A 24,138-nucleotide genomic window follows, 5' to 3' on the forward strand; every position below is an offset into this window, starting at 1 on the left:
ACAAATTGTTCCATTAGATTCGTGGATCATTAAAAAATATAATAAAATAAAAATAAAATATCAATAAAAACTCATTTAATTTATATTTCTCAGAATAATTCTCTTTATTAGTTCCATTTCTTTCCGTGTTTTGTATTTTCTTTTTAATTTTACTTAGGTTTAAGTTTATCAGTTTTAGCGTTTTCTCATTTATCAGATATACATATGTGTGTATATATAGTCTATATATATACTCATTTATACTTAAGATATATGTTTCTGTTATTTATACGACATTGCTGCATCATTCATTTAACTGTTATATCTCGTATATATATATATATATATATTTTCCTTTCGATTTGCCTTAGATCTAAGCATTCATTATTATACCATTCGCGAAGAATCTGTCAAATATTGTAATTGTTGCTTTTCATATCTTCGTCCGGTTGGGCTTTCAATTTATTTTTGGAGATTTTAGCAGCTTAATTTATCGACTGATCAAAACCTTTTTGCTGTTTCATATGAATTGATTAACTGTGGTTTTCTTGTTTTAAAAATTATCATAACGAAATAAGCACACAAAAATGTATTATTATTTACTTGCTGAGTTTAGGTAGTTACTGAGTTTTACTTTTGAACACTTGCTGTGACTTTAGTTAGGTTAATAACTATTGCATGAAGAGCGAACGAGCCATTTTGAAACGAATCCCAGAGCCACTCGATCTATTCTTAGTTGGCCATTATAAATCTTTCATCATTTTTGCGTTACGCTAACCCATTACGCCCACTCCATCTCGTTTCTAAACTACTTAGCACCTTGGCTTGGCTGGGGTTCCGAATGGATTTCGAAAAGTGAATAAGAACATACTTAAAAAGCATAAGTATTCCAAACGAAATCTCAAAAAATAAAACATGCAATCGATTTAAAAATAATATTTTTCGCTTTTTATTGAACATTATCCAGTTAGCTATATAAATTTTGAAGTTAATATTGTTTTCTTTCTTTTATTTCAATTTTTTTGTGGTTGCTCTCGCTGTATCTTCTATTTTATTGTATTTGTTTATGCATTTGTTTAAGTTTAATTAAAATAGTTGTTGCTCTTATATATGCCCGGATCTGAGGCTCATGTATAGGTATTATGTATATATATCTATGTCTATTTAGATTTTCTAGCTTTACCGTTGGTGTGTTAAATATATGTTCACTGTTTTCTCCACCCATCTGGCTGCAGATATTCTCCATCCGACGCTTTTAATTACAATTACACATTAGTACAATATTTATATACGCATAAGGTTTTAGATATTGGATGCATTCATATTCAAGTTCATTAATCCCATTCATACGCTTAAATCAACTAATTTCGTTTCGTCTCTGCTCCGCCGTCAACAAAACACTTTACAAATCCAAAGTAATGGTCAAACAAAGATCAAATTCGGCTAGCAATTGCAAAAGATTTAACACAAATAGAGTTTGGTGTTACGGAGGTCGGGGACTTGGGATGGGGATTGGCATTGGAGTGATTGTTTGCGTGTTGTTTGATTAGCTTATAAGCGCAAAAGTGACTAAGAGGTGCACACAACAAAATAATAATTATTATGGTAATACAATAAAGAACTACTAGAATAAACGTTTGTTAATAATATTAAAGATTTTATTACGCTTAGTTATAATTATTATTTGCCTTTTCACTTTACTCTTTCGTATTAAACATATAAACACAATTTCAACTAAAAGCACACTAAAGCATTGTAAATTATTGTAAATTGTAAATAAAAACTACAACTATGCAAAAATATTGAAATGGGTTTTAAATTAATTCGAACTGTATTTTATTTTCCTTCAACTTTCCTCCGTTTAAGGTTAGTAAATCAGTTTTAAAACGCCTTTAAACTGTAGTAAACTTGTTCGTTATATCTTAAAATCCTTCATTTTGTGTGTTCGTGTATGTATACAATTTTACTAATTAATTTTATAGTTTTTAATGAATTAAATTATGATTTACGTATATGCAAAGTGTGTTGCCTTTATTATTGTGGGAGGGAAATTAAAATTAAAATGACATTTAGCTGTTCTTGTTGTTTAATTGCAGTTATTTATTTTCACATCCCTAATTTCTCCCGTTTTCTCTCTGGCTCTGTACATTTAGGTTTCGTCTTTCATTAAAAATTATATTGAAGTTGGTTACTAGTTTTTTGCATTTTCCATCTCTGATTTTGTACAGTTCAAATGTTCTGACTAAGCACTCCCTATATGTGGTTGGACTTCACTATTGCTGGATTGGCTTTCTCTACTCATGTCCAGAATCTCCTGTGCACAAGGAAGGTCTCGAAAGCTGGTTATAAACCAGCCTAAACTATGGACCCTCATTGACCCCGAGATTCCCCAGATCAACATGTAACCAGAGGTGTTACCTGTGATTAGGTAACACCTCTAGATAGAATCGATCTGCAATCTCTATCTTAGAGAATGGGAAGGCGATTGGTTAAAGGCGAGTTTGGTGTCGGCTTTTATTTTGCTCCTGCTGCGAAAACGATTCTTTTCAGTTCTGTGTGCCAAAAATTTGCGTATTCGATCTGTTTTGGTCGTGTGGGAATTTTAATTGTAGAATCAAAATTTATTGCAGTGTTTCCTCTTTGTTATCGGTAAGTTTAGTTTTACTTACAATTTTTGTTTTGATTTTTTTTTCATTTTTGTATTTTTTTTCTCGTAGGGTTAACAACACAATTTATTTCTAGATTTAAATTTATTTGCATAGGTGTAATTGGTTTGAATAAAAATTTAAATTATGTACTACAGAATGAAGAAAGCAAAATTAAAAAGGGGTTTTGTTGTTTGTTGTGTACGCATGTGTGTTTTAATATAAACAAAGAAAAACTAAATAACGCTTAAAGCAATACAAATCTAAAGACGAACCATATATATTTATTGTATTTTTTGCATTTTTTTGTTTGCCATTTTTGCTGAATTTGCTTTGTTACCACTATATGTATATAGATAGAATATGTGTATTTAGCTGGTTGTTTTTATCATTTTGTTTTCGCTTTAATGTGCATATACCCAAAGAAAACTATATATGTAGATGCGTCACACGATTTACATATCCTACCATATATAGATGTATATATAGTTAATATTATGCATATATATATATATAATTCATCGAAAATCAGAAAATTAAAATCAATTCAATTTAATGTTATAGGGGAGACAGGAGGGGCAAAAGGTAAAACGAAGAAAAAACGCCGCTTGCACTGCATTCGCCTGCTTTGATTCACTAATTAATTATAATTATATTTAGATTTCTATGTATAGGGAGTTGTTATGCTCCAAGTTGCTTTACACTAAACGCGCTGCTCCTTCTCGCTCTCTCTCACTCTCTCTAGCTATACTCTCTCTCGCTCGTGTCTAGCGTGGTCGTGGTTTTTTAGATTTTTAGCAAACTTTTTTAAGGAGCTCTACACAACTGCGTTATTCTTGGTTTCTTTTCTTCAGGTTTTTTTTACATTTTTTTTGTGGTGAGGGCTTTGTTTTTTTACGCTTAATTTTGCATATTTTTTCTTTGCTTTTTCTTTTTTTAATACATATACATAATTAATTAATATATATTTGTTTTTTGTTTTTTTTTTTTCATTTAGTAGCTGATAATTAAGAATTGAGAAAGAGTTGGTTGCTTGGTTGCATTTTTGTATGTGAATTTGGGCTTGTTAAATTTCTCTTAAAATTTCCTTTCATACTTAGCATTTTGAATTTACTTAATTTTTTTGTTTTTATTTAATACACTCCAACATATTACAAAAACAAATGACACACATCGTCTTACTTAAATTGTTGTTGCGTTGTATGTAACATGAAACAAGGGTTTGTTGTTCTTTGTTGTGTGCTTGTTGTCGTTGTAAATGTGGGGCGGTGTGTTTTTAGCTAAATACAAACAATTTGCAAATTGTATTTGGAATAACAAAATATTTCAACGTTAATCGATGAATGGTGTTTTTTCTTCAAAACGGTTTTTTTTCGGCCCAGCTCAGCAGGCGACCAAGGCAATCGGTTGTGCTGGTTGTTGTTGATGTTGCTGCTGCGGTTGTTGTTTCCCGGCGGCGATGATTGTTGTTGCACTTGCTAACGCTGAGATGCGTCTGGTTCAAGATGTACAAAGGTGTTGTTATTAACTGCCGAACGCTGCTTGCTGTTGCATGTTGCATGTAGCTAGTTGCTCGTTGCTGCTGCAGGTTGCTGCTGGACGTTGCTAGCTTAACGTTGTTGTTGAGCATCGAAATTGTTGTTCCAGTTGTTGCTGCACTTTTGCGGGGTATTTGGTTATCGTTTCTCTGTACTATTGTTGCTTGCCTTTGCTGTTTACATTATAATTACATTACAATTACGATTTATATCGATTTTTATAGTATTACTCTCTGTGTGTGTTTTTGTGTTGTTGTTGTTGTGTGTGGTGTGTGGGGTGTGTGTGTGTTAATGCTTTCTGCTGTTTTATATGGTTGTTGTTGATTTTTCTTGTTATAGCGCAGCGCAGCATATGTATATATATGTACTCTTATTATGTGTAGGTTGGTTATTATCATTCTACGGCTACTGTTACTGTTACTGGCACAATATCGAAATTCAAATCTTTTGAATCTTCTCGCCAACGACAACCGGATTGTTGCGTCGGATTTCCTGTGCGCCGTGCTCTCTGTAATCGAATGTGCAGTTATGTTTATCAGAATAACGATGCACGGCGCAGTACAGACCGCCGCAGCGACACTGGAAACCTATAAGATAAAAATATACATTTAGTAAGAAGATAGTTAGATTCGAGGGCGGAAAACTCACCGGTCAGTCCAACCTTCTTGCGGCACTCGCCACATCGATTCTTCTTCTTTTTGGCATCCTTGTCGTCCTCCTTGTCCTTGTCATCCTCCTCATTGGCGGAGGCGGCTTGTGTGGAAGTGTTTGGACCAGTCGCCGATGTGATGGCTTCGCTGTTGACTTTGGCAGCAGCGGCGGCTTCTTCGGTGATTTTCTGCGGAAACGGAAACAAGAACAAATAGAAATTTCAGTCACATGACAAAAATACATGACAGCATCAACAGATATGCCTAGCATTTTTCAAAAAAAAGCAATATAGAACTTATTAAATTATCAATTAGATTTATAAATGTTTCCCTCTTCTACTTAAACCCATAGGCAAGACATCTATTATTTAAACTACAACTATACATTCTCGTCCTCCTCCTCGAACTGCATTCAAAAAGCCTTGAAGATCTTTTCTTTAGTATATTATTTCCTTTTTTATTAGACCAAACAATTTCGACTGTTTCATCAAAATGTTCAAGTGTCCGCCGTGTGGTGTTGAGTTGTGGTGTCTTTTTGGCCGTGTTGCAGAGCATCAGCCTCAATGCTCAATGCAACTGCTGCCAAGAATTCCTATCGAGTCGGCTGAGTGAGAATCTATTTTGTGAGGGCAACAAGAGTGCCGATGTGTGTGGTGTATGTTTACCCGCTTCTTGGCTGGTGCCCCGCCAGCAGCAGATGCTCCCTCAGATGCACCCTCTGCCGACATTGCTCCGCCCACTGCATCGCCTCCATCGGGTGACACAGTCCGGCGACGCTTCTCACGCAACACCTGATGATCTGTTCCCTGACGCTCCTGCTCTTTCTCGCCGGGATTCTTGGGCTGATCGCCGCCATCAGACTTTTCCGTAGACTCGCCGCCCATATTGTGGCTGTGCTTGAACTCTCCGCTGAATCCCCGTTGTTCCCGTCGCTAGTTTCTTGCGTCCCGCTAAGTTAGCACTACTTTCCACCGAAAGGGAGCTGGATCCGAGTAGAGTCTTTGTGCTGCTTCCACCAGACTTGCCGCTCGCCTTCGTCTTGGCCTTCCCGCTCCTGCCACCTAGAGTTCCTGGTTCCTTAGCCTTTTCCTGGGCAGCTGCTGATCTCTTGGCCTTTCGAAGCAGCGCAGTTGCTAATGCAGATTTACCCGTTGCTGGAGAGGATTTGCCCACAACGTTTAGGCGCAGAACGCGTGGCGGTGCTGGCGCTTTCAGAGAATCCACATCAACGATGACGCCGTGTTTGTAGATGTCCTCCTGGTTTCTTGTGGCTATGCCACTTGAGTTCAAGAGATCACTGGCCGTTCCGCCCTCCCGACGCGATCGAATCCGCTTCAGCTTCTTGACCTTCTTCTTCAGCTGCAGCTCACCAATTCGGGCTGTCTTCTTGGTGCTGGTCACCGACGGATAGGTGTGCACATTGGCCGAGAACTTGACGCGACGTTTGATGCTGGGATCTGCGGCCTTACCACCGCCCACTCTTCGGCTGGCCAGCGAACTCTTCTTGACGGCGGACGAGGGCAAAGTTAGATTGCTGCTGCCGGTATGCGAGACCGCTCCGACGACTGGGGCACCAGGCACCTTGGCAGCAAACTTAACGGCGGCTGAAGAGGCTGCGGCTGAGGCGGCTGCTGCTGCTGCTCCCGCCCTGCGGTATGGGCGTGGTGGCGGCGACGGAGCCGGATGTCCTGTACGGGCTGCTGTCGCTTGTGCTGCAGCATCGCATCAAAGTAGAGGAGAGATGTGTAGGTGGGAAATGAGGTTAGTGCGCCTGGGCGACGCCGGTAGACCCAGTAAGAGCATTCAGTACCCTTTGCCGTAGGAATCTGCAGTGAGAACCCATCCCTGTCCGTCCCGTTGACCAGGCCAAAAGGAGGTCCGCCTGCAAGAGTCGTTAACGCCCCGGCTGCTGCCCGCTTCAGGCCAACGGATCGAGTTCGGCCGGCAAGTGGTGTACTTCTGGGAGCCACACGACCCGTTTTCTTTTGCGGCGCGGCACCAAGGGTAACGACCATCTCGACAATTTGGAAGACTTAAATTTTGAAATAAGAGCCAAAATTACGGAAAATTTTGAGCCCGATCAGAATGGATTGCCAACTATAACCGAATGAAAATGACAGCTGAGTGACACTAAACTGAAACAAGTAGTTGTGGGTTTCGGGGAGCTACAGATTGCTTATAAGGCTTACAGATTTTCTCTGCATATGCATAGTTAACATTAGTTTATGTTTTAGTGATACTTCACACTTCTTTAAAAAAAGTTGGTTCTGCCTTTCTAAACAATCTAAGGAACCCTTTTCCAATTATTCTCTTTTCAGCTTAGTACCGCTCAAGATCTTGTAGAACTGGAAGGGCACCTCCTTTGGATGGTCTCTGGGGGACAGGTTCTTATGGACACTTTACCTTATTTACCAAGAGGTCCAACAGCGTAGTCGGTGGCAGACAATTCAGGTTGCTACACACTAATCAATCAACACCGTCACAAATAACACAGAGATCACTAATCTAATTAGATAATGCAAACTAACTTCTTGCTTCCCCCAAATTTTTTTGCACACACAACTGAATATATAAACAATTTCACTTAAGATTACACTGAATTTATGTCCGAAAGTCAAAAGAATTTGTCACTGACTGAACAAAAACGTTCCCTAAAGTGGGCAGGAAATGCCAAGCCTATGTTGTTTTCAAGCAAATCTCAGCAGTCGAGTTAACCAGTCTAATATATAGATACTATTCAATTTTCAGAAATCCATAATCTGCACAATGCTTATAAAAGCTTAAGAGTGGTGCATGGAAATATCATCATTTGAAATGTGTAATACAACATCTAAACCTAAATAAATACATCTAAACATATGTGCTAACGGGTGTTTTCACTTTCAGGAAAGTCAATCGATCACTTATTATAAATACTTATAGTATAACTGATTAACTGATTAACAGTAGTATCGATTCCTTAAGTCAATTACATTTAAATCCAAGTATAAAATATATAAAAATCTTGGATAGGGGCCTAACAAAGGACTAGTTCTTTACAATTCAATCGAGATTCCTTGAAAGTGAAAAACGGAACCACTCCTAGCACGCATCTCCGTAACTCTGCTCACCTCTTTGACATCGTTGTGTGGCTGTTGTAAACTGGTGACTGTGGGCTGTGCGGTGTTGGTGATTGCGATGGCCGGACTGAATGTGGGGCTAGGTTGTGGGCTTGGAACGGAGACAGGTGTGCTGCTCACAGGTGGCTGTTGCTTTTTTCTAAGCGAGTCCTGTGGGAAGAAGATGTAAAGGATTAGTATCTAAGTTCTTTTTCTGGGATATACCAAAGAGAACCTACCTTATAGCATACGGAGCAGAGACCATCTGTGGCTGGATTACCATAGAAGCCGCAACCGGAGCGGCACATGGGTTGCATTGGGTTGGATTCACGTTCCATGGCTGGCTAGAGCGCCTTTGTGTGTGTGTGCGGTCGGTTTCTTTGTTTGATTTGCTTGATTTGCCCAGCTGCTTTTTACTTTCGCCCAGCGAAGTTTCGTCTGCTTCCTGCTGCGGCAGCGGCTCCTTTCCTTCCTGCTCTCAGTCGTGGAAGCGTGCAATTTCAAATTGGCAACGTGCAACTAGCAACTAGCAACTTGCAACTCGCAACTGGCAACTTACAACTTGCGACTCGCAACTGGCAACTGTTGATCCGCAGTTTGTTTTTGCGGTGCTTGTTTTAACTGTTGTTTAATCAGTTCGTCCAATTATTAGGCTGCGCTTGTGTTTACTTCGTGACTGCCGCAAATAATTCGGAGTACTACGAGCTGTAAAACGAAGAAAGATAGGGCAAGTTAGTAAATTTGTCTTGTGTTAAAATCAAATAGATATTTTATAGATCTGTGAGATTTGTAATTTTTCAATGTTCAGAAATCCATAATCTGCACGACGCTTTTGAAAGCTTCAGAGTGGTGCATGGAAATATCATCATATTAAAAAAACAAGGAAGAACGCTATAGTCGAGTACCTCGACTATCAGATACCCGTTACTCAAAGGGAAATGGAGATATGCAAGCAGCAAAGCGAGATTAAAATGCGCCACCTACCGGCGGTAGACAGATTTAAGCGTTATGGGCGTTAGAGTGGGCGTGGAAAATTTATTTTTGGATCAATCGATAGGTATTGACGACACCAATACATTTCAGTTAAAATTTCTTATCTAGCATGCAAATTGTGGGCGTCACAGGTTTTCGCGGTTTGTGGGCGTTTTAGTGGGCGTGGCAAACTTTTTTTTAGGTCAATCGATAGGTATTGTTGAGAACAATACATTTCAGTTAAAATTTTCTATCTAGCATCAAAACTGTAGGAGTTACAGTTTTGGGCGGTTTGTGGGCGTTAGAGTGGGCGTGGCAGTCTACTGAAACAAACTTGCGCTGCGTAAGAAGCTCAGGAATCTGTACGCCAAATCTCAATAGCCTAGCTCTCATAGTTTCCGAGATCTCAGCGTTCATCCGGACGGACAGACAGACGGACAGACGGACAGACGGACAGACGGTCAGACGGACAGACGGACAGACGGACAGACGGACAGACGGACAGACGGACAGACGGACAGACGGACAGACGGACATGGCTAGATCGACTCGGCTAGTGATCCTGATCAAGAATATATATACTTTATGGGGTCGGAAACGCTTCCTTCTGCCTGTTACATACTTTCCGACGAATCTAGTATACCCTTTTACTCTACGAGTAACGGGTATAAATATCTTCAAGATACATTAATACATTTTCCTTATTTTATTTAATTTACTTGCAATTTCAAAGAAATTACAAAAGCAATTAAGTCGTATTATGCAGTTTAATATTGATTATCTGCAGCTATGTTGCGCCAAATTGCATTGCAACACGTTCAATAAGCAAGCCCACAATCACATGTACAATATATGCTGTGGTGTGGATGCATAAAAAATGTTGCTACAACAGCAAAAACAGCATGATAAATAAAACTATGTTGTTTTTTATTTATTCGCCTGCTCTCTTCAAGGCTGTCAAGCATATCGCACACAGATACATACATGTATGTAGATACTATACATCTGCGAGAGAGGGAACAAAGTCGGGCCTAAACCTGTTTTTTACTAACAGGCTGAGAACGAGCCGTAGTAAGAGGTAGTAAACTAAACGAGTTTGGTTTAATGTTTAATGAATATAAAACAGTCACACCTAACGGTTCCAAATGCTGCCATATATATTCCCCCGAGTATCCAATTGTTTATGTCGATCGATTAAACAGAAAATACCTGGCGAGTATCGATTTATCGCGATCAGTTTACTTTCTCAAAGTCGAAAAGTCGACGTGCCGAGCTGCACATCCATCACAAACGGAGTCAGAGAGAGTTATGGTCGAAATTCGAGACGTACACTGAACAATAGGGGTTTTTACAAAAAAAAATACGCACTTTAAAGGTGCTAAAACTCAACAATATGTTGTGAAATTCCAACGGAATAAATTATCGAAACTGGTTTTTAAAGATCATAATGATATAAAATGATATACCATTTAAAAAGTTTTAAAAATAACTAATTTAAGATATAATAATGTGCTGAAATTATAAAATTCTCAAAAAGTTCTCAAAATTGAAGTTAAACAATTCGATATTCAATATTTGGTTACAGTTTTACCGAAACATCAAATACCCATTAAAAATTCTACCCTTATTATAATTACTATTTTAATTCCCTAATTTTTCCCAGTGCAAAAGCAAAGCCAAAACGTAATGGTAAAAGCCATCAACCAATAACAACAAGAAAGAGAGGTGGAGATTGAACCATCAGTTACATTGGAACGAAAGAGAGACAGAGAGAGGGAAAGGAAAAGGGCGGTGGAGAGGGGAGGGACAGGAGAATTGAGCACAGGCACAATAACATTTACTGTTATTTTCAATGCGACGTTGGAGCTTGGGGCGAGAATCAAAAATGGGCACACGAAGCTCTCAGTGCGTGAGAGTGTCTGTGTGTGTGTGCGAGTGAGCAATAAAGAGAGCAAGATTCTGTTATACAAAATTTGACCTTAGTGGTGAGAAAGCCAGCTTTACTGCCATAAATTACAAACTAATAAATGGCTTAAATTACAGGGGGTTCCCTCCACACAAAAAAGCAATTGCACAACGGTGGCCAACAACACCACCAACATTTTACCCAATACATGGACGGGTTTTTTAGAGATGTGCGCATGTAAAATAAAAAATAAAATGGCCATAGCAACTTTTACATTTACAACGTAGCATGGGGAGTTTTTTTTTTCTTTACGAGAGCGTAACATTTGCCGTGGTGAGTTTGGGTTTGGTGGCGCTGAGGGGGGCAAAAAGGTGACATATGTTTACATTGGCTTGCATTTACATAGGTTTTTGTACATACAATCGTGTTGTTTTTGTGTTTGGTGGGCGCAGCCATAAATAATTTTTTGTTGCCTTTGCCTTTATTTCGACGCAAACTGTGCGATTGCGATTGTGTGAAAAAATTTATTTTGATTTGTAGTTGCAGTGTAGAGTGCAAAGCAAACAAAGTGCAATGTTCAGATGTGTGTGTGTTTGTGTGTTGGCTTGATTTCCTGCTGTTGTCATTTAATTGCAAAGTCAAAACAGCTGTCTGCCTCGCATCCTCTCTTTCTCCCACACACTAACAGACACACATGCACTTATAAAGGAGGTGGACTAATCAAAATGTCAACAATAAAAGAAAAAATTCCCCACACAACAAATTGGCAGGCTCTCCCTCTCTCTCGCATTTACACAGTAAAAAAAGATGCATTTGATTTTACATAACATAATAAATTCATTTAATCTTTAAAGCACTTTAATTAAATATAACATTTTTTATTTATTTTAGTAAACTTATTATTTTTTCCAAACTTTCTGCACACAAAAATAAAATATATGTTTGCCCCTCTTCTATTTTTCAGTGTAGGCTAGTATGTACGTACGTCAACAAACACGCGCGGCTGCTGTGCCAAAGTTTTATTTTTGCTTTTTTTTATTAGCAAGAATAAAAGCTGTGCATATGTATTGAGTTTATTTATTTTGTTTTGTGTGTCTTCCCTGCCCCTCTTCCCAACCACCCCTTTCCGCCCACCCAATTGACGACCTCTGCTATTTTTAAGCGAATTCGTTTTGTTATCTGACGGGCGTGTGTTTTTCTGTTTTCGTGTGTTAAAGTTTTGGCCATTAAAGCAAATAGGAAATCATATGATTCTTTCGGGCGAACTTTATGACGACATCACTCAGGCGCGTGACGTCATTGTTTGTTGCTCTCTTACGCCAGTGGAGAGAAAGAAAAATGCGCATTTACTCGAATTGCATAAGTAAAGAAAAAAAAACTAAGAAAATAAATGCAAGTGCTAAGTGCAAAACAATTAGCAAGAAAGCAAAAATTGGCGCGTGGTTGCCATTGCAAAAAGGCATTATTATGCAAGTCTGGGGCGATAACAGAATAGAAATCGAGGCGAGAAGAAACGGGCTTTAAATGAAATACCCCATTCCCATTCCCCTTCCCCGGTATTATATGCACACTTATTGAGCAACAACTTATCTGGTTTTGTTCTATAAAAAAAAAACAAAAACAAGTCGTTATACTTTATTGGATTATATAAAATGTAATACAGTTTAAGAGGCAGTTATGAGGGTAATATGGTGCCATTAATTTGCACAATTATTTCTGATGCAATTTCCGAATGTGCATTGCTAGACTTATCCATTTATTTGTTTTTCTATTGGTTCTCACGGAGGGTATCTCAAAGTCGACTACTACTCACTTTCAGCCACTTACTGATATGAAAACTGTGATAAAAAAAGGGAAGGCAGTCAACAAATTACACACACACACACATAGCCGCAGGTTAATGTGCTGTTGTTGACCTGCATTCAAATACTGAATTTTACAACAGGAAAGGCTCCAGAAACGGACATCATGATGGGCAGCATAAAAGGTAAAAAGAATAATATAGGGTGGGGGGAAGAGCCCAATCCCAACAACAACTCCAGGAACAACCACAACAAACGCAATCCGCTCTCTGACTCACATTTGCATATTAATGAGCGCGTAAAGCGGACCAGACAACAACCATAAAGATAAAGGAGCCACAACAGCAACAACATTTAACAACAAACATGCTGATGAAATGCAACAAAGAGACAACATCACCCATTGAATTATTAAACTTTATTAAAATGTGCGCAAAAGGAGGCAGAGAAGAAAAGAAACATAAAAAAGAGACAGCGTAACAAGAGAGAGAGAGAGATAAAGAGAGCCAAGTCAAGATGGCTGCTCGGCTCAATTTAGAAGCGAGTTGAGCTCAGGGGCTTAAGCTTAAGCTCAAAAAGCAAGTCGCAAGAATGCGCGGAGCTTCCGGTCAGGCAGCTGAACCCAAAGAGCCTTAACCCTCCAGCGATTCCTAAGAACTTAAACCCATTCAGTTTGGTTTTCAATAATTTATACTTTTTATACCCGCTTTTTACCATACCAGGCTTATGAACCTCTATTCCAGCTATTTTCTATTGGCAAACCAATATTTTAGAAGATCTTTAACAGATATTACGAGCATTTTATTATGAACTGATGGAAATGGAAATGTTATTGTTATTATACAATATTTCAGAAGATTTTTAATAGATATTACGATCATTAGACTATGAACTGATGGAAATGGAAATGTTATTGCCCTTATATTATACCAATAAAGTGGAAGCATGGTAAAGGTATGTATTTAAGGAACAGCAATACAAAAATAAAGAGTTCTTCAGCGGAGATTATATACATTGTATTCCTATTTCAATTTTCTGATAACTTAAAAAATTTCCTGATCCTGAACCATTAATTTTCCATAAGTTAAGATCTTTTCCTTTGCTATTTCAATATTCCACCCCAACTATCCTACATTAGGAAGTGTTAAATAAAGATGTTCCTACCGATAAACCTTAATATATTGGTAAAACAATCAATCAATGTTGTAGATGCAGACTGTAGATACTACGAGTAGATAGAGCGTGCCAATGGAATTGATTTAAAATTAGAGTTGAAGGCGAAAAAATATAAAACTAACGGCACTGGAACTGGGGAAAGAAGATGCCAAGAAATACGAGGCTAAGAGGAGAACGTGAGCCGTTACCGCCCATCATTAATCAAAATAAATTACAATCTATGAACGGGCAAGACGAGCGATATGACGACTACATTTGAGACTACAGAGAACAAAGCTATCGCTTCTGACCAAGGAGTTTTATTTTTGCCATAATAAATGATCGCTTCAAGAGCCCATGTTTCCGGCGATTTGGTTGCAAAAATTATTAAATCTCCGAACACAACGCCCTCCAAAGTGTATGAAAAATAAATGCATGAAAGGCCCGATCCCAGACATCGGGGCAGGACAGCTTAGGATTAACGTGTATACGTGTAGCATGTTCGGCAAACAAAACCACAACCTAAAAAAAACAAAAATGAAACGCTGGGAAACACACCTGTTCAAAATTACACAGCTCAGGGGATAACAAAATGTTGCCACAGCTCGATGTTGTGCGATAGGTCAAAAAACTCAACATGCACATGCCTGGGAAGTGAGTACAAGTTCAAAAACTGAGGGTTGCTGGAAGCAGCGCAACCTATTGATTTCGTATGTTCAAAGACAGGAAAAGACAGTGGTAAAGGGGATGAGAAATTAGAGGGTTAAAACTGGGACTGAGACCGACACAGTCCATCTCTTAAATCTGGAACCCACAATAAAAATCTAAAATGACCGCAGGGATTTAAAGAATGTTTTCACTTAATATTGAGAACAAACAATATTTTTCCCAATAGCATTGCTTTAATGACCATAGTAAAAACTTATCTTATAATGATACTAATAATAACTTCAAAACTTAGGAACAGGTTCGTTTCAAGGAGTTTTCACTGTAGACTGATCTCCTGCGTAGCAGGATACAAACAATCAACAGACGACAGGCTGCCCTGCGGACTTGAACTGATTTCACCTTGAACCCGGGCTCTTTTGGACCCAGACAAAGGAGAAAAGGAGAGGACCGGAGAACGAACCACAGAAGTCAACAACAATGGCGGCCATTAAGCAGGCTGGGTAGGAGAAAACACACAAATATACACAAGAAACGAGGCAAATGGCAGCAATAAACAGATTGTCACATTTTAAGTGCAGACCGGCGGTAATCGTTATCGAAAAGGCTGCAAGTATTTACCTATCGACCTGCATTCTACTCCCTCCTAAAAAAAATCAAGAACAAGTTAAACGACAGTCGAACAAGAGCACAATGATTTGGATTCTGGGTTCTGTGATTGACGAAAGGAAAGGCAAACAAAAGTTGCAGTGCATTACTCATTGATCAGTTGATTGACGTTTTTCAATAGCATTTTCCAGGTTATTTTAAGTGCACGTTTTACGTTCAAATAGCAAATACGTGACGGAATATTTTCAGTTTTCTCAGAAACAAACATAAAGGTCTTACAATCTAAACGTAAGGTTTTTGTGGCTTTAACTTTATTTTGTATTTTATTTTACGACAGTTTTAAGTACTGGAATATCGTGAAACCTTGGGTTAACACTAAGTATTTGTTAGGAGTAGCTAGCCGCAATTACTTTTCTTTTAGGAAAATAGTTTTCACATTAAGGTTTAACTTCCAGATTATATTTTACCACTGGTTAGCTCTAGTAACTGACCTTCGTCAGACATCGATCCATCTTTTATTGCCTTCTGAAGAGGGTAGACATTGATTGAAGTGATTTTACTCGAACTCGTGTAATTAATTAACATGAGTACCCACTGTTATATATACAGCGGAATTGCATTTAACCAGAACGAACCCGTTTTTGAGTACTGCTGCCTACTACTACTGACCACACATATATTTAAAAAATTCATTTATAAGAATTTACGAGCGCCAATAATTCACTTGAGCCATTTTTTTATGAATTATGTGCAAGTAAGTGAGTGTGTGCAGCAGCAGCCAAAGGCCATAAAATAAAAGAAATAAAAATAAAAGGAGCAGGCGTTGGCCGGAAAGGAAAGAGAATGGATGGGGGACAAGATAAAAGGCGGAGAAGGGCAAAAGGAAGGGGGCCTCTCGTAGAAGTGTGCAAAACTCCGCTCTTTGTGCAGCGAAAGTCACCACAACTTTTGCTCTCTTTCCTGCTGCTCCTGCTATTCCTCCTCCTTCATTCGCCTTCCTTCTTCACTGCCTGCTACAGGTCAACACAAAAGCAACAAATAAAGGGAAGAGAAAAGGAAAACAAATGGCAAGGTGTGCAGTTACAATGCACGACTGCACAGTAAAAAATCATTAGGAGTTTAGATTATTTGGGTTCAAACCCCACCTCTGTTATTATTAAAAAAAATATTTTTTTTAATCTCAACTAGTATTTTGGCTAAAATAATGTCTAAAATCATAAAATTGATCATCATATCTAAAACCTTTTTCTTACTGTGTACCCCCTAGTAATCCCTAAATTTTTATAAAGTACTTTTTTTCAGTTGCCTTTTTACACACATGGAAGATTAATGAAAATCGCATGGGAAAATGAAATATGAAACGCTTCAAAAGAGCGACCATCCACATGAGTAGCCTGGCTCTCTTGGCTGTAGATTGCGTTCCCTGGAATAGGGGAGTGTCAGATGGAGGAGGAGTACAGCAGTAGAGGAGTAGGGAAGGAGAGTTGACAAACCCAAGAGGCCGACCAAAGCAACCACCGCGATGATGATGATCATATGGGGCAACGTCAACGCTGCAGGGGAGCCAGAAGAAACCGAGAAGAGGGCGAAGAAAGAGGAGAAGATGGTATCACAGCCAAGTACTGGATGTTATCCAATGTGTGAAGCGGAACTAATTGGCAAATTGATATTGCGGCAATAATATCAGAGGAATTACAGTGGTTTTTTGGGTTAAGGTTAGGTTAACAATATTTGTTAGTATTATTAAAATATAAGGAAAATGAAATATATAAACTTTACTAAGTTTTCTTATAATTGACAGAAACCCATCCATTTTACTTAAACTTTAAAGTAAGAAAAATATACAAAGGACCTATTTGATCTTTCTCCAAAACCAAAATGAATTGTCCCACATTACAGTGTGGAAAATGAGAAATGCGGGCGAAAACTCAGGGGTAAACTACCGCGGATGTTGCTCAACAGTGAGAATAAATGACGAAACAAATAAGTAAATTAGTTAACAAAACCTGAACTCCCCGAGCGTTGTTCACTGTACCTCGACAACAGAGAGTCGCGGCTTTATGGGCTAATCAAATCACTGAAGCCAGACAGCACTGTGAGCCCCAGCGGAATGAATTGGAATGAAATGGAGTTCGTAGCTCCGGTGTTATGGCCGCGATTTAACAATCCGCACACACATCGCCGAAAAGAAACCAGTTTTATAGAATTCACAAAAAGTAAGTGCACAAAGGAGCAAAACAAACAAAACACAGAAAAAAAAGGTAAGATATATATTTTCGAGACAAAGAAGAAGTCTCTCTTTCTCACTCAATGTCTTCTTTTTTTTTATTAAAAAAAAAGCGATCTGGCTTTGGCTTCATGTGTAGAAAACCGAAGGCCGTTCAAAGACTGTTTATTTCTTCGCTGAGCTTTGAAAATCAACTCTCGAGTGTAGTAGTCTGTGGTCATTTGAATGACTGACAGACGGACAGACTGACTGACTGACGGAAAATGCGAAAACGAAAACAATGACAGATGCGGAAGCCTTGAGTCATGGGATGGAGATGGATTTAAGCCAGATAAAACTACAGTAAAAATTCGTTAACTGAAACTTTGCGTTGACCATTGAAATAGGAAAACATCAAGCTCAAGTGGGAATCTAAAAAAAATAAAATATTTTACTTGATGTTATTTTTTGTATAAGACAGAAACATAAACGAAAGATAAAGATCTTAAAATCAGGTTATATAGAGTTCAAGTGGCAATATAAAAAGTCAAGGAAGTTTAATATACATTTTTTGTATATGATTTAGAAGCCGGATATATATCTTAAAAGCTGGTTATAAAGTTCAATTAAAGAAGTTTAATATTTTATTTTTTTATATGATTAGAAACTGGTTACATCCATTATATTGCAATCAAAAATTGAGGCGTGCTCATGATCGACATCATTCAGAACCCCCTTATTATTTTAATTCCAGTTTTTTCCCTTTGTTTGCTTTTATAGAGAAGTTCGACTGTAATACGAGAAATATATACTTTTGCAACTGCCATTTTGTGCTATTGAACTTTGCCGTTGGCGCTTGAACTTTGTCAGGGGAACCGAGAGTATTATTCGCAACAAGATGGGAGATGAGATGATATGAGGGCTGAGTCAGAGCCAAGATGAGAGATGATGACTTGGTTTTGGTTTTAGTGGGGTTCTGGTTTTTTGGGCGGTGGCGCGTTTACATTGAACCCAAGACCAATACCATGTGCATCGTTGATTTTATTGATTTATGCATTACAAATTCGCTTCTTTTCTTCTCATTTTCCTCTTCTGGTAAATATAAGAAGGCATTGAACCGGGTACCCAAGACAAAGAACCCATCATCCAGCGAACAGGGCGAGGCAGCACCATCTGAAAATCTGAAGCAAGGAAGCGCACAAAAGAAAAGGCTGGGCCAAAAGTTTCGCTTTTCATTTTGTCTGGCTAACGGTTTTCTTTATTTTTTTTTCTTTTGGTGCGAGTGGGAGTGAGTTTAACGGTCGCCATGGTTGCCAGATGTGGTGAATATGCGCGCCACAGGCAAAGGGAAAATATAAGGAAAATTGATGGGAAATACCTCAAGGAAAATAAAGGAAAATCCAGCAACGATTTAAATTTGCTGCTGCCTTCGTCGTCGAGGAGCTTTTCTCTCCCATTTTCCGAACACACAACTTTAATTTGTGGGCGGTGTGTGGGGGTGGGCTGTCGGCCCAATCGAGCGCCTAAATCGATTCCCACAAACAAAAATAAAAAGAAAAACCTGTACAACAAATTGGAGAAAATTGAAAATAAAGGAAAACAAACTAGCTAGGAATAGATAACAATACTGAAGGAGGGAAAGAGAGGTATAAGAAAGGTTAGACGACGACACGGTGCAATGGGAAAATCGATGTTGGAAAGAAGGAACATTTTTAGCTCTTGACCACAAGGTGAGCCAGTTGTTGTAGGTTTGTTGGCTTTTATCTCTTCGCTTTGTGGTTCGATTTTATGTACAATATTATTTCTTGTTTATTCGTTTTTGTGGTTTCCCCGCAAGTCCCATATACACAAGTCAGGAAATTAAAATTGCATTAAAGTCGAACCGTTGGTAGTACAATCAAGGCCTCATTTCGCTGACAAGGACTTGTGTTCAAGGAGAAAAATAAAATACAGACAATTTATAACTTGACCTAAATATTATGGGGGCTCTATTTGATTTTCAGCTATTTCCGTTTTGTTTTCCTCCCAGACTATAAACAAAACATAAATACAAATTTATTTATGTATACCAAATCTCTTTCACATTAGATAAGGAAAATTCTGGGAATAAAGTACGCATGTAGAATTTGATTGATGAAGAAAAGCAATTTATGCGGAGACCAAATTAATTTACATTGAAGTCTATGCCCGCATTTTATCGCGTTAATTGTGCCCCCAAAAAAGAACCGATATATGTATGTGCATACTTAATATATCCCATTTTCAATGGGATTGTATCAAGATCGGAATCAACGCAGTACAGTCTGTCCTTAACACAAAACACAGCTGCGCTCAAAATATTAGTAGTGTTTTTTGGATACAAAAAATGTAAATAAATTCAATCGAAAAACCTATATCTTTATATAATTTTTTTTATTTTTTAATTAATTATATCTAAATCATTAGATAAGTGATTAAAATAAATTATTTTTTTAAAATTAGTATTTTGAACATATCTGTATTTTTTGAAAGAAGCGTCAACAAAAAAAATTGCATAACTTAAAACGAGAAGACTACAAGAGAGAAAACAACGACAGCCGACAAAAAGAAGATCAAGTATAGGGGATTAGAGTTCTAAAAATAACGCTCTGCACAAAAACATTTTGAAAACGGCAACAAAAGATAATGAAAGGCCCGAAATGTACGACCCGATCCGATGTTTGCGATCGTCTGGCCGATCGTGTAGCCATATGGTATATGGTGTATGGTGGGTGGATGGCAGTCATCGTTTTTTTTCAGGGGGAGTGGTGAAACGGGTGTACGGCATCCATTTACACGCGACCTATAAACAAAAACCAAACGAAAATGAGGCCGCGGCCATTCACGCGTCCGACGACTCGTTCGCTTATCAATTTTTACTTGTTTATATAAAAAAGCATTTAGCCACAACAGAAAAAAAAACACAAAAAAGTAGAGTAAGAATAAATCGATGAGGAAAATAAAAGGCGTAACACTTTGTATAGAAGATAAACGCGCGTGTGTGGCAATTTGTTTGTTTTTATGTATATTAATTAACTCAATTTGATTTCCACCCGTCATCAAAACAATTTTTTTTCGAACGACCGAAACTTGTTTGAACGCCTACCTTTGTGTGTGTTTTCGCTAGAATTTGAATTCTTATAATTTTAGATATTAGCGACAACGACACGTGTCGTTGTTGTTCTGCCACTTGCCAAGAATCTAAAGCCATTTTTGCCAACAACAGGATTAGTCACTCGGGATCGGGAAAGTTCTCAAACATTCGTGACATAAAATATCGTTCCATGAATCACTAGAGTGATAAAGCAAATACATTTTCAATCTATGAACTTTGATCAAAAAATAATCAATGTTTATTTAACAAGATTGAGAGAAAATATAATAATTTTCTTTGAGTGTGCCAATTTAAGAGAAAACCACCTTGATCTCAGGTCAGGTAAAATTTATTCAACTGTTTCCTACTCCATATAATCGACTATATTTGCCTTGCTTTCTGATTCACTCGAAAACATGTTTGTTTACCAAGCCAATCACAAATAATTAGCGCTTGATTCGTTTCCTATCTTTTCTGACTGTTATCTCGACAAAAAATTCGACTGAAAATGGCGAAATAGGGCGCAGAAATTTCAAGAAAGTCGTCATTTCACTCAAATCAGGCACTAAAAGTGCTTGATAGTGGGCAATTAAAATGTGCATACGGCAGGAAAACGTGCCCTAGGAAATAAAAAAATATATATATAGGGTTTTACATAAAGCCCCAGCCCAGACGACACGTGTGGGATGCAAAGAAAATAAAAACAACATTCAAAAAATACAGCAAACACACAAGTAAATATGTACTTTTTTATAATTGTTACAAGGTGAGCTGGAGTTTGCAAAGAAAAACAGCAAATGGCAAATGAGTCACCAAGAAAAATGGAAAAACAAACAGAAAAGCAATGACAAAGTCAGCTGGGTGGCCATCCTACTGGCCAGGGTTGCCATCACAGTCAAAACAACTAAAAAAAAACCCCTATGCATTCGCTGATAAGAAAACCTACCTAATCCCTAATCCGTAGATAATTCAAATTCGCCATCGACTATGCACACATATTTATACGGGTCTATGAGTCATTCAAAAGAGTGAGCGAGCAAAAATTCCAGTCACGCACTGCAGGCAAAAAAGAAATAATATAAAAACTGTGGAGTGTTGTGTGCAGATAAAGATATTTCTCTTTAGTCAGTGCGATAATGCGGAAAATGTTATTTAAATTTGGAGATAGCCGAAGGGTACATGAAAGTATATATTTTTCTGTGCGTGTTTGTACTTGAGCTATCAGTCATTTATTTTCCACTTATCAGCAAAGACGTCCTTCACTTCAAAGTCTACATTTTGTGGTTGGGTTTTTGGTTTTTGGCAAGTCGTAATATTTTGTTGGCAAAGAAGCCAAGAAAAAAAAGTTGGACAGCTGCACTGAATGAAAATTAGATTAAAAACAAAGAATCAAGAGATACTATGCGTTATTAAAGTAGTTCCTTTCTTTCCTTTTAACTGATATTATTTTACTATACTTTAAATTGAAATCTAAGAACCTACTATCATTTTCCTTCTCAAAATTGAAAATAAAATTATCTTTTTTCTCATTTCCTTCTACCTTTTTTTTAACCATTTCTTCTAACTGCTATTTATTTATTGTTTCTCTTTTACGAATTTCGCGACATGGCAACGCTTTTCGCACACACACAAACACACGCACATGTGACGTAGGCATGCCCGTGTGTATTGGTGCCTGTGGTGAAGAGAGAGAGAGCGTGGGGAATCGACCAGTGGTGAATTAAGCAACTTAGGCGAACGAAGAGGAAAATGAAATAATTTATAATTTTCTTCGTTTTACGTTTTTTCACGTTCGAATTCACTTACTTTTTCCAAATTCGTTTCGGGTGGAAATTACACAGGCTTGAAACAAAAACTTAGAGCTTTGTTCGGATCACAGTTGTTGGAAATTTGTGTGTGTGTGTGTTATGTTGGTCTCGCAGAAATTCAATTGGTTGCTAGTAATTATTTAAATTTTTTCTTTTACAGAGAATTGCACAGGGATCGTTGCAGAAGGAGGAGGGCAAATAATATATCACAAAATGGTGCACGACGCAGTTGTTTTTCCTCGTTTTCCTTCGTTAACTGTGGCGCTTTACGGTTTTTCGCTGCGATATTACAGGATTTTTTATTCTTTATTCTTCTTTTTCTTTTCTTTTCGTTTATTTTTTCTTTTTCTTGGGCACAAACGCACACGACGACGCTGCTGAGCTGCGTCCTGCGGTTTTTCTCAGCTGCGAGAGGAAAACGCTGCCAGTTTTCCTTGTGCTTTTCAATTCGTTTACTGATTTTCTTTAATCGCGGGACGCACAAGCACGACCGAGAGAGAGAGGGAGGGGAGCGCGGGGAGTGTGATTATCTTATTATTTAGTTGGGTAGCAAGTCGATGGTGAGCTGACGATGACAGTTGTGGGTAATTGAAGCCAAAAACCAACGTGGATCTGATCCTCCAAACGCGAAGTGAAGTCTCCAAGCACTCGAACTGAAATGAGCGGACGTCGCAGCGCTGGCAGCCCGCGAGTGGTGAGTTAACAGCGCGCTGTTGGTGGGAATCTAGCGGTGGCAGCGTGAGCGTGAGACGGCGAGTTGAACTTTGTCGCTTGGAAAGTAATGGGAACTAAGGATTCAATATTGGAAAGTTAATTGTAAATTAAATATTTTCTTAGTATAAAGACACTTTTTCTTTAGTTTTAGATTAGGTCTAGAGTCATTTTGTTTATAAAATAACAATAAATTATCTTTGCTATTCTAAACCTCATAGTATCCCTAAGTCATGATTCAAGATAATTATTTTTATAAGTATACCTTATGAAGAGATATGACAAATTAAAAAAATATGTTTTTAGATAACTAAGTATTTGTTTTCTAATCTCATATTCAATAGAAATTTAAATAATTTACAAACTTCAAAGAAATATATATAAATGGTCAACGTGGCTCAATTTTGATTTATATATATCAAGGATAGATGCAAATAAGTAAAAGAAATATCTTCATAATTAAATATCTATCGTGACACGACCAAGGCCCAACTCACGTGGCCATCCCCAGTCGACACGAGCGCTGTTAACGCAGAGAGAGAGCCGACCAGCAGTTGGCTGGTGTGGTTGATGAGAGGTGGGAGGGGAAGAGGATGACAGGCTAAAAAGAAATCGCCAGTCCACGGAGAGAAGCCAAGTAGGAAATAAATTAAATGTGAACCGAGCAAAGATGGTCGAAAATGCGTACTTCCAACGAAAAAACACCACGACTATGTTAACCTAACAGCGCACCGTTAACAAAAAAAGAAACAGTGCAAAGTGCACACACAATAAGACGGAGAAGGGGAATAAGAAGGAGAGTAGAGACAAGACAAAAGACCCATGCAGCGATAGAGAGAAATTATTAAAATCGAGTCCCTGGCAGAAAATCATATCTATTTACGCTTACTGGGCGTTTCGGAAAGCCTTCAAATGCGCTTTTAATAATCTTTATGGTTTTCGTATGACTTTAAATTGGGCAACGACACAATTTCGACGACGCCATATTGTTGGCCAGCCAGAAGAGAGCAACAGCGCGTTAACAGCGCGAGAGAGCGAAACTGCGCTGCTGCTGCGTCATCAATGCAAACTGCGCACTTTTTAAAAACATCTTTTTTAATATCAATTTCTATGCGTTCACCCAACGGGGGACAAAAGTTTTAATGTTGAAATCGCCAGCGAATGGCAATTGCTTTGTCTTCCCAATTGTAATCTCTTTAATAACAGTGCCATATTGTGAAATGGCTGTTGGCTGGCCGTGGTGAGTTTCCCCCGCAGTTTAACAGGCCTGCAATTTGGTTT

The 24,138-nt window shown here is 38.2% G+C and overlaps 2 protein-coding genes and 2 non-coding genes across 7 annotated transcripts; all 4 read right to left on the reverse strand.

The window, feature by feature from the left end:
• Positions 1-904: 904 nt before the first annotated feature.
• drn (doctor no) lies at positions 905-22,808 on the reverse strand. Of its 2 annotated transcripts, XM_017068069.4 has the most exons (5): positions 22,145-22,808; positions 8,150-8,615; positions 7,923-8,081; positions 4,811-5,000; positions 905-4,749 (listed from the first exon to the last, which is right to left on the reverse strand). In XM_017068069.4, exons 2-5 carry the CDS (start codon positions 8,246-8,248, stop codon positions 4,601-4,603), a joined length of 597 nt encoding a protein of 198 aa, XP_016923558.1. In that variant the 5' UTR covers positions 8,249-8,615; positions 22,145-22,808; the 3' UTR covers positions 905-4,600. The 2 variants fall into 2 exon arrangements, with proteins under 2 accessions (XP_016923558.1, XP_065722029.2); XM_065865957.2 differs by lacking the exons at positions 7,923-8,081; positions 8,150-8,615; positions 22,145-22,808 and adding an exon at positions 5,478-5,696.
• On the reverse strand, positions 5,668-7,912 carry LOC108004965 (uncharacterized). 3 transcript variants are annotated; one of them, XM_065865954.2, is made up of 3 exons: positions 7,216-7,634; positions 6,623-6,909; positions 5,668-6,524 (listed from the first exon to the last, which is right to left on the reverse strand). In XM_065865954.2, the coding sequence occupies exons 2-3, from the start codon at positions 6,825-6,827 to the stop codon at positions 5,668-5,670; spliced, it is 1,062 nt and encodes a 353-aa protein (XP_065722026.2). In that variant the 5' UTR covers positions 6,828-6,909; positions 7,216-7,634. The 3 variants fall into 3 exon arrangements, 2 of the variants coding, with proteins under 2 accessions (XP_065722026.2, XP_016923557.4); XM_017068068.4 differs by having other exon boundaries at positions 6,623-7,633; XR_011604290.1 differs by lacking the exon at positions 6,623-6,909 and having other exon boundaries at positions 6,387-6,524; positions 7,216-7,912.
• LOC118877658 (small nucleolar RNA Me18S-Gm1358) lies at positions 7,552-7,629 on the reverse strand. The gene has a single exon (XR_005014418.3). It is a non-coding gene; the product is annotated as a small nucleolar RNA Me18S-Gm1358 (small nucleolar RNA).
• LOC118877657 (small nucleolar RNA Me18S-Gm1358) lies at positions 8,709-8,787 on the reverse strand. The gene has a single exon (XR_005014417.2). It is a non-coding gene; the product is annotated as a small nucleolar RNA Me18S-Gm1358 (small nucleolar RNA).
• Positions 22,809-24,138: the final 1,330 nt, after the last annotated feature.

The sequence above is a fragment of the Drosophila suzukii genome, chromosome 3 (genome assembly GCF_043229965.1).
Source record: "Drosophila suzukii chromosome 3, CBGP_Dsuzu_IsoJpt1.0, whole genome shotgun sequence".
Taxonomy (NCBI): Eukaryota; Metazoa; Arthropoda; class Insecta; order Diptera; family Drosophilidae; genus Drosophila; species Drosophila suzukii.

What these genes read in the sequence shown, in the direction of transcription:
- LOC108004965 (XM_065865954.2), bottom strand. Translation starts at nt 6,827, where the DNA reads ATGGTCGTTACCCTTGGTGCCGCGCCGCAAAAGAAAACGGGTCGTGTG. An exon ending in GCAGATTCCTACGGCAAAGG is followed by an intron (nt 6,525 to 6,622) that starts GTACTGAATGCT and finishes GCGATGCTGCAG; the next exon opens with CACAAGCGACAGCAGCCCGT.
- drn (XM_017068069.4), bottom strand. Translation starts at nt 8,248, where the DNA reads ATGGAACGTGAATCCAACCCAATGCAACCCATGTGCCGCTCCGGTTGC. An exon ending in TCTGCTCCGTATGCTATAAG is followed by an intron (nt 8,082 to 8,149) that starts GTAGGTTCTCTT and finishes TTCTTCCCACAG; the next exon opens with GACTCGCTTAGAAAAAAGCA. An exon ending in CACACAACGATGTCAAAGAG is followed by an intron (nt 5,001 to 7,922) that starts GTGAGCAGAGTT and finishes CCGTTTCCGCAG; the next exon opens with AAAATCACCGAAGAAGCCGC.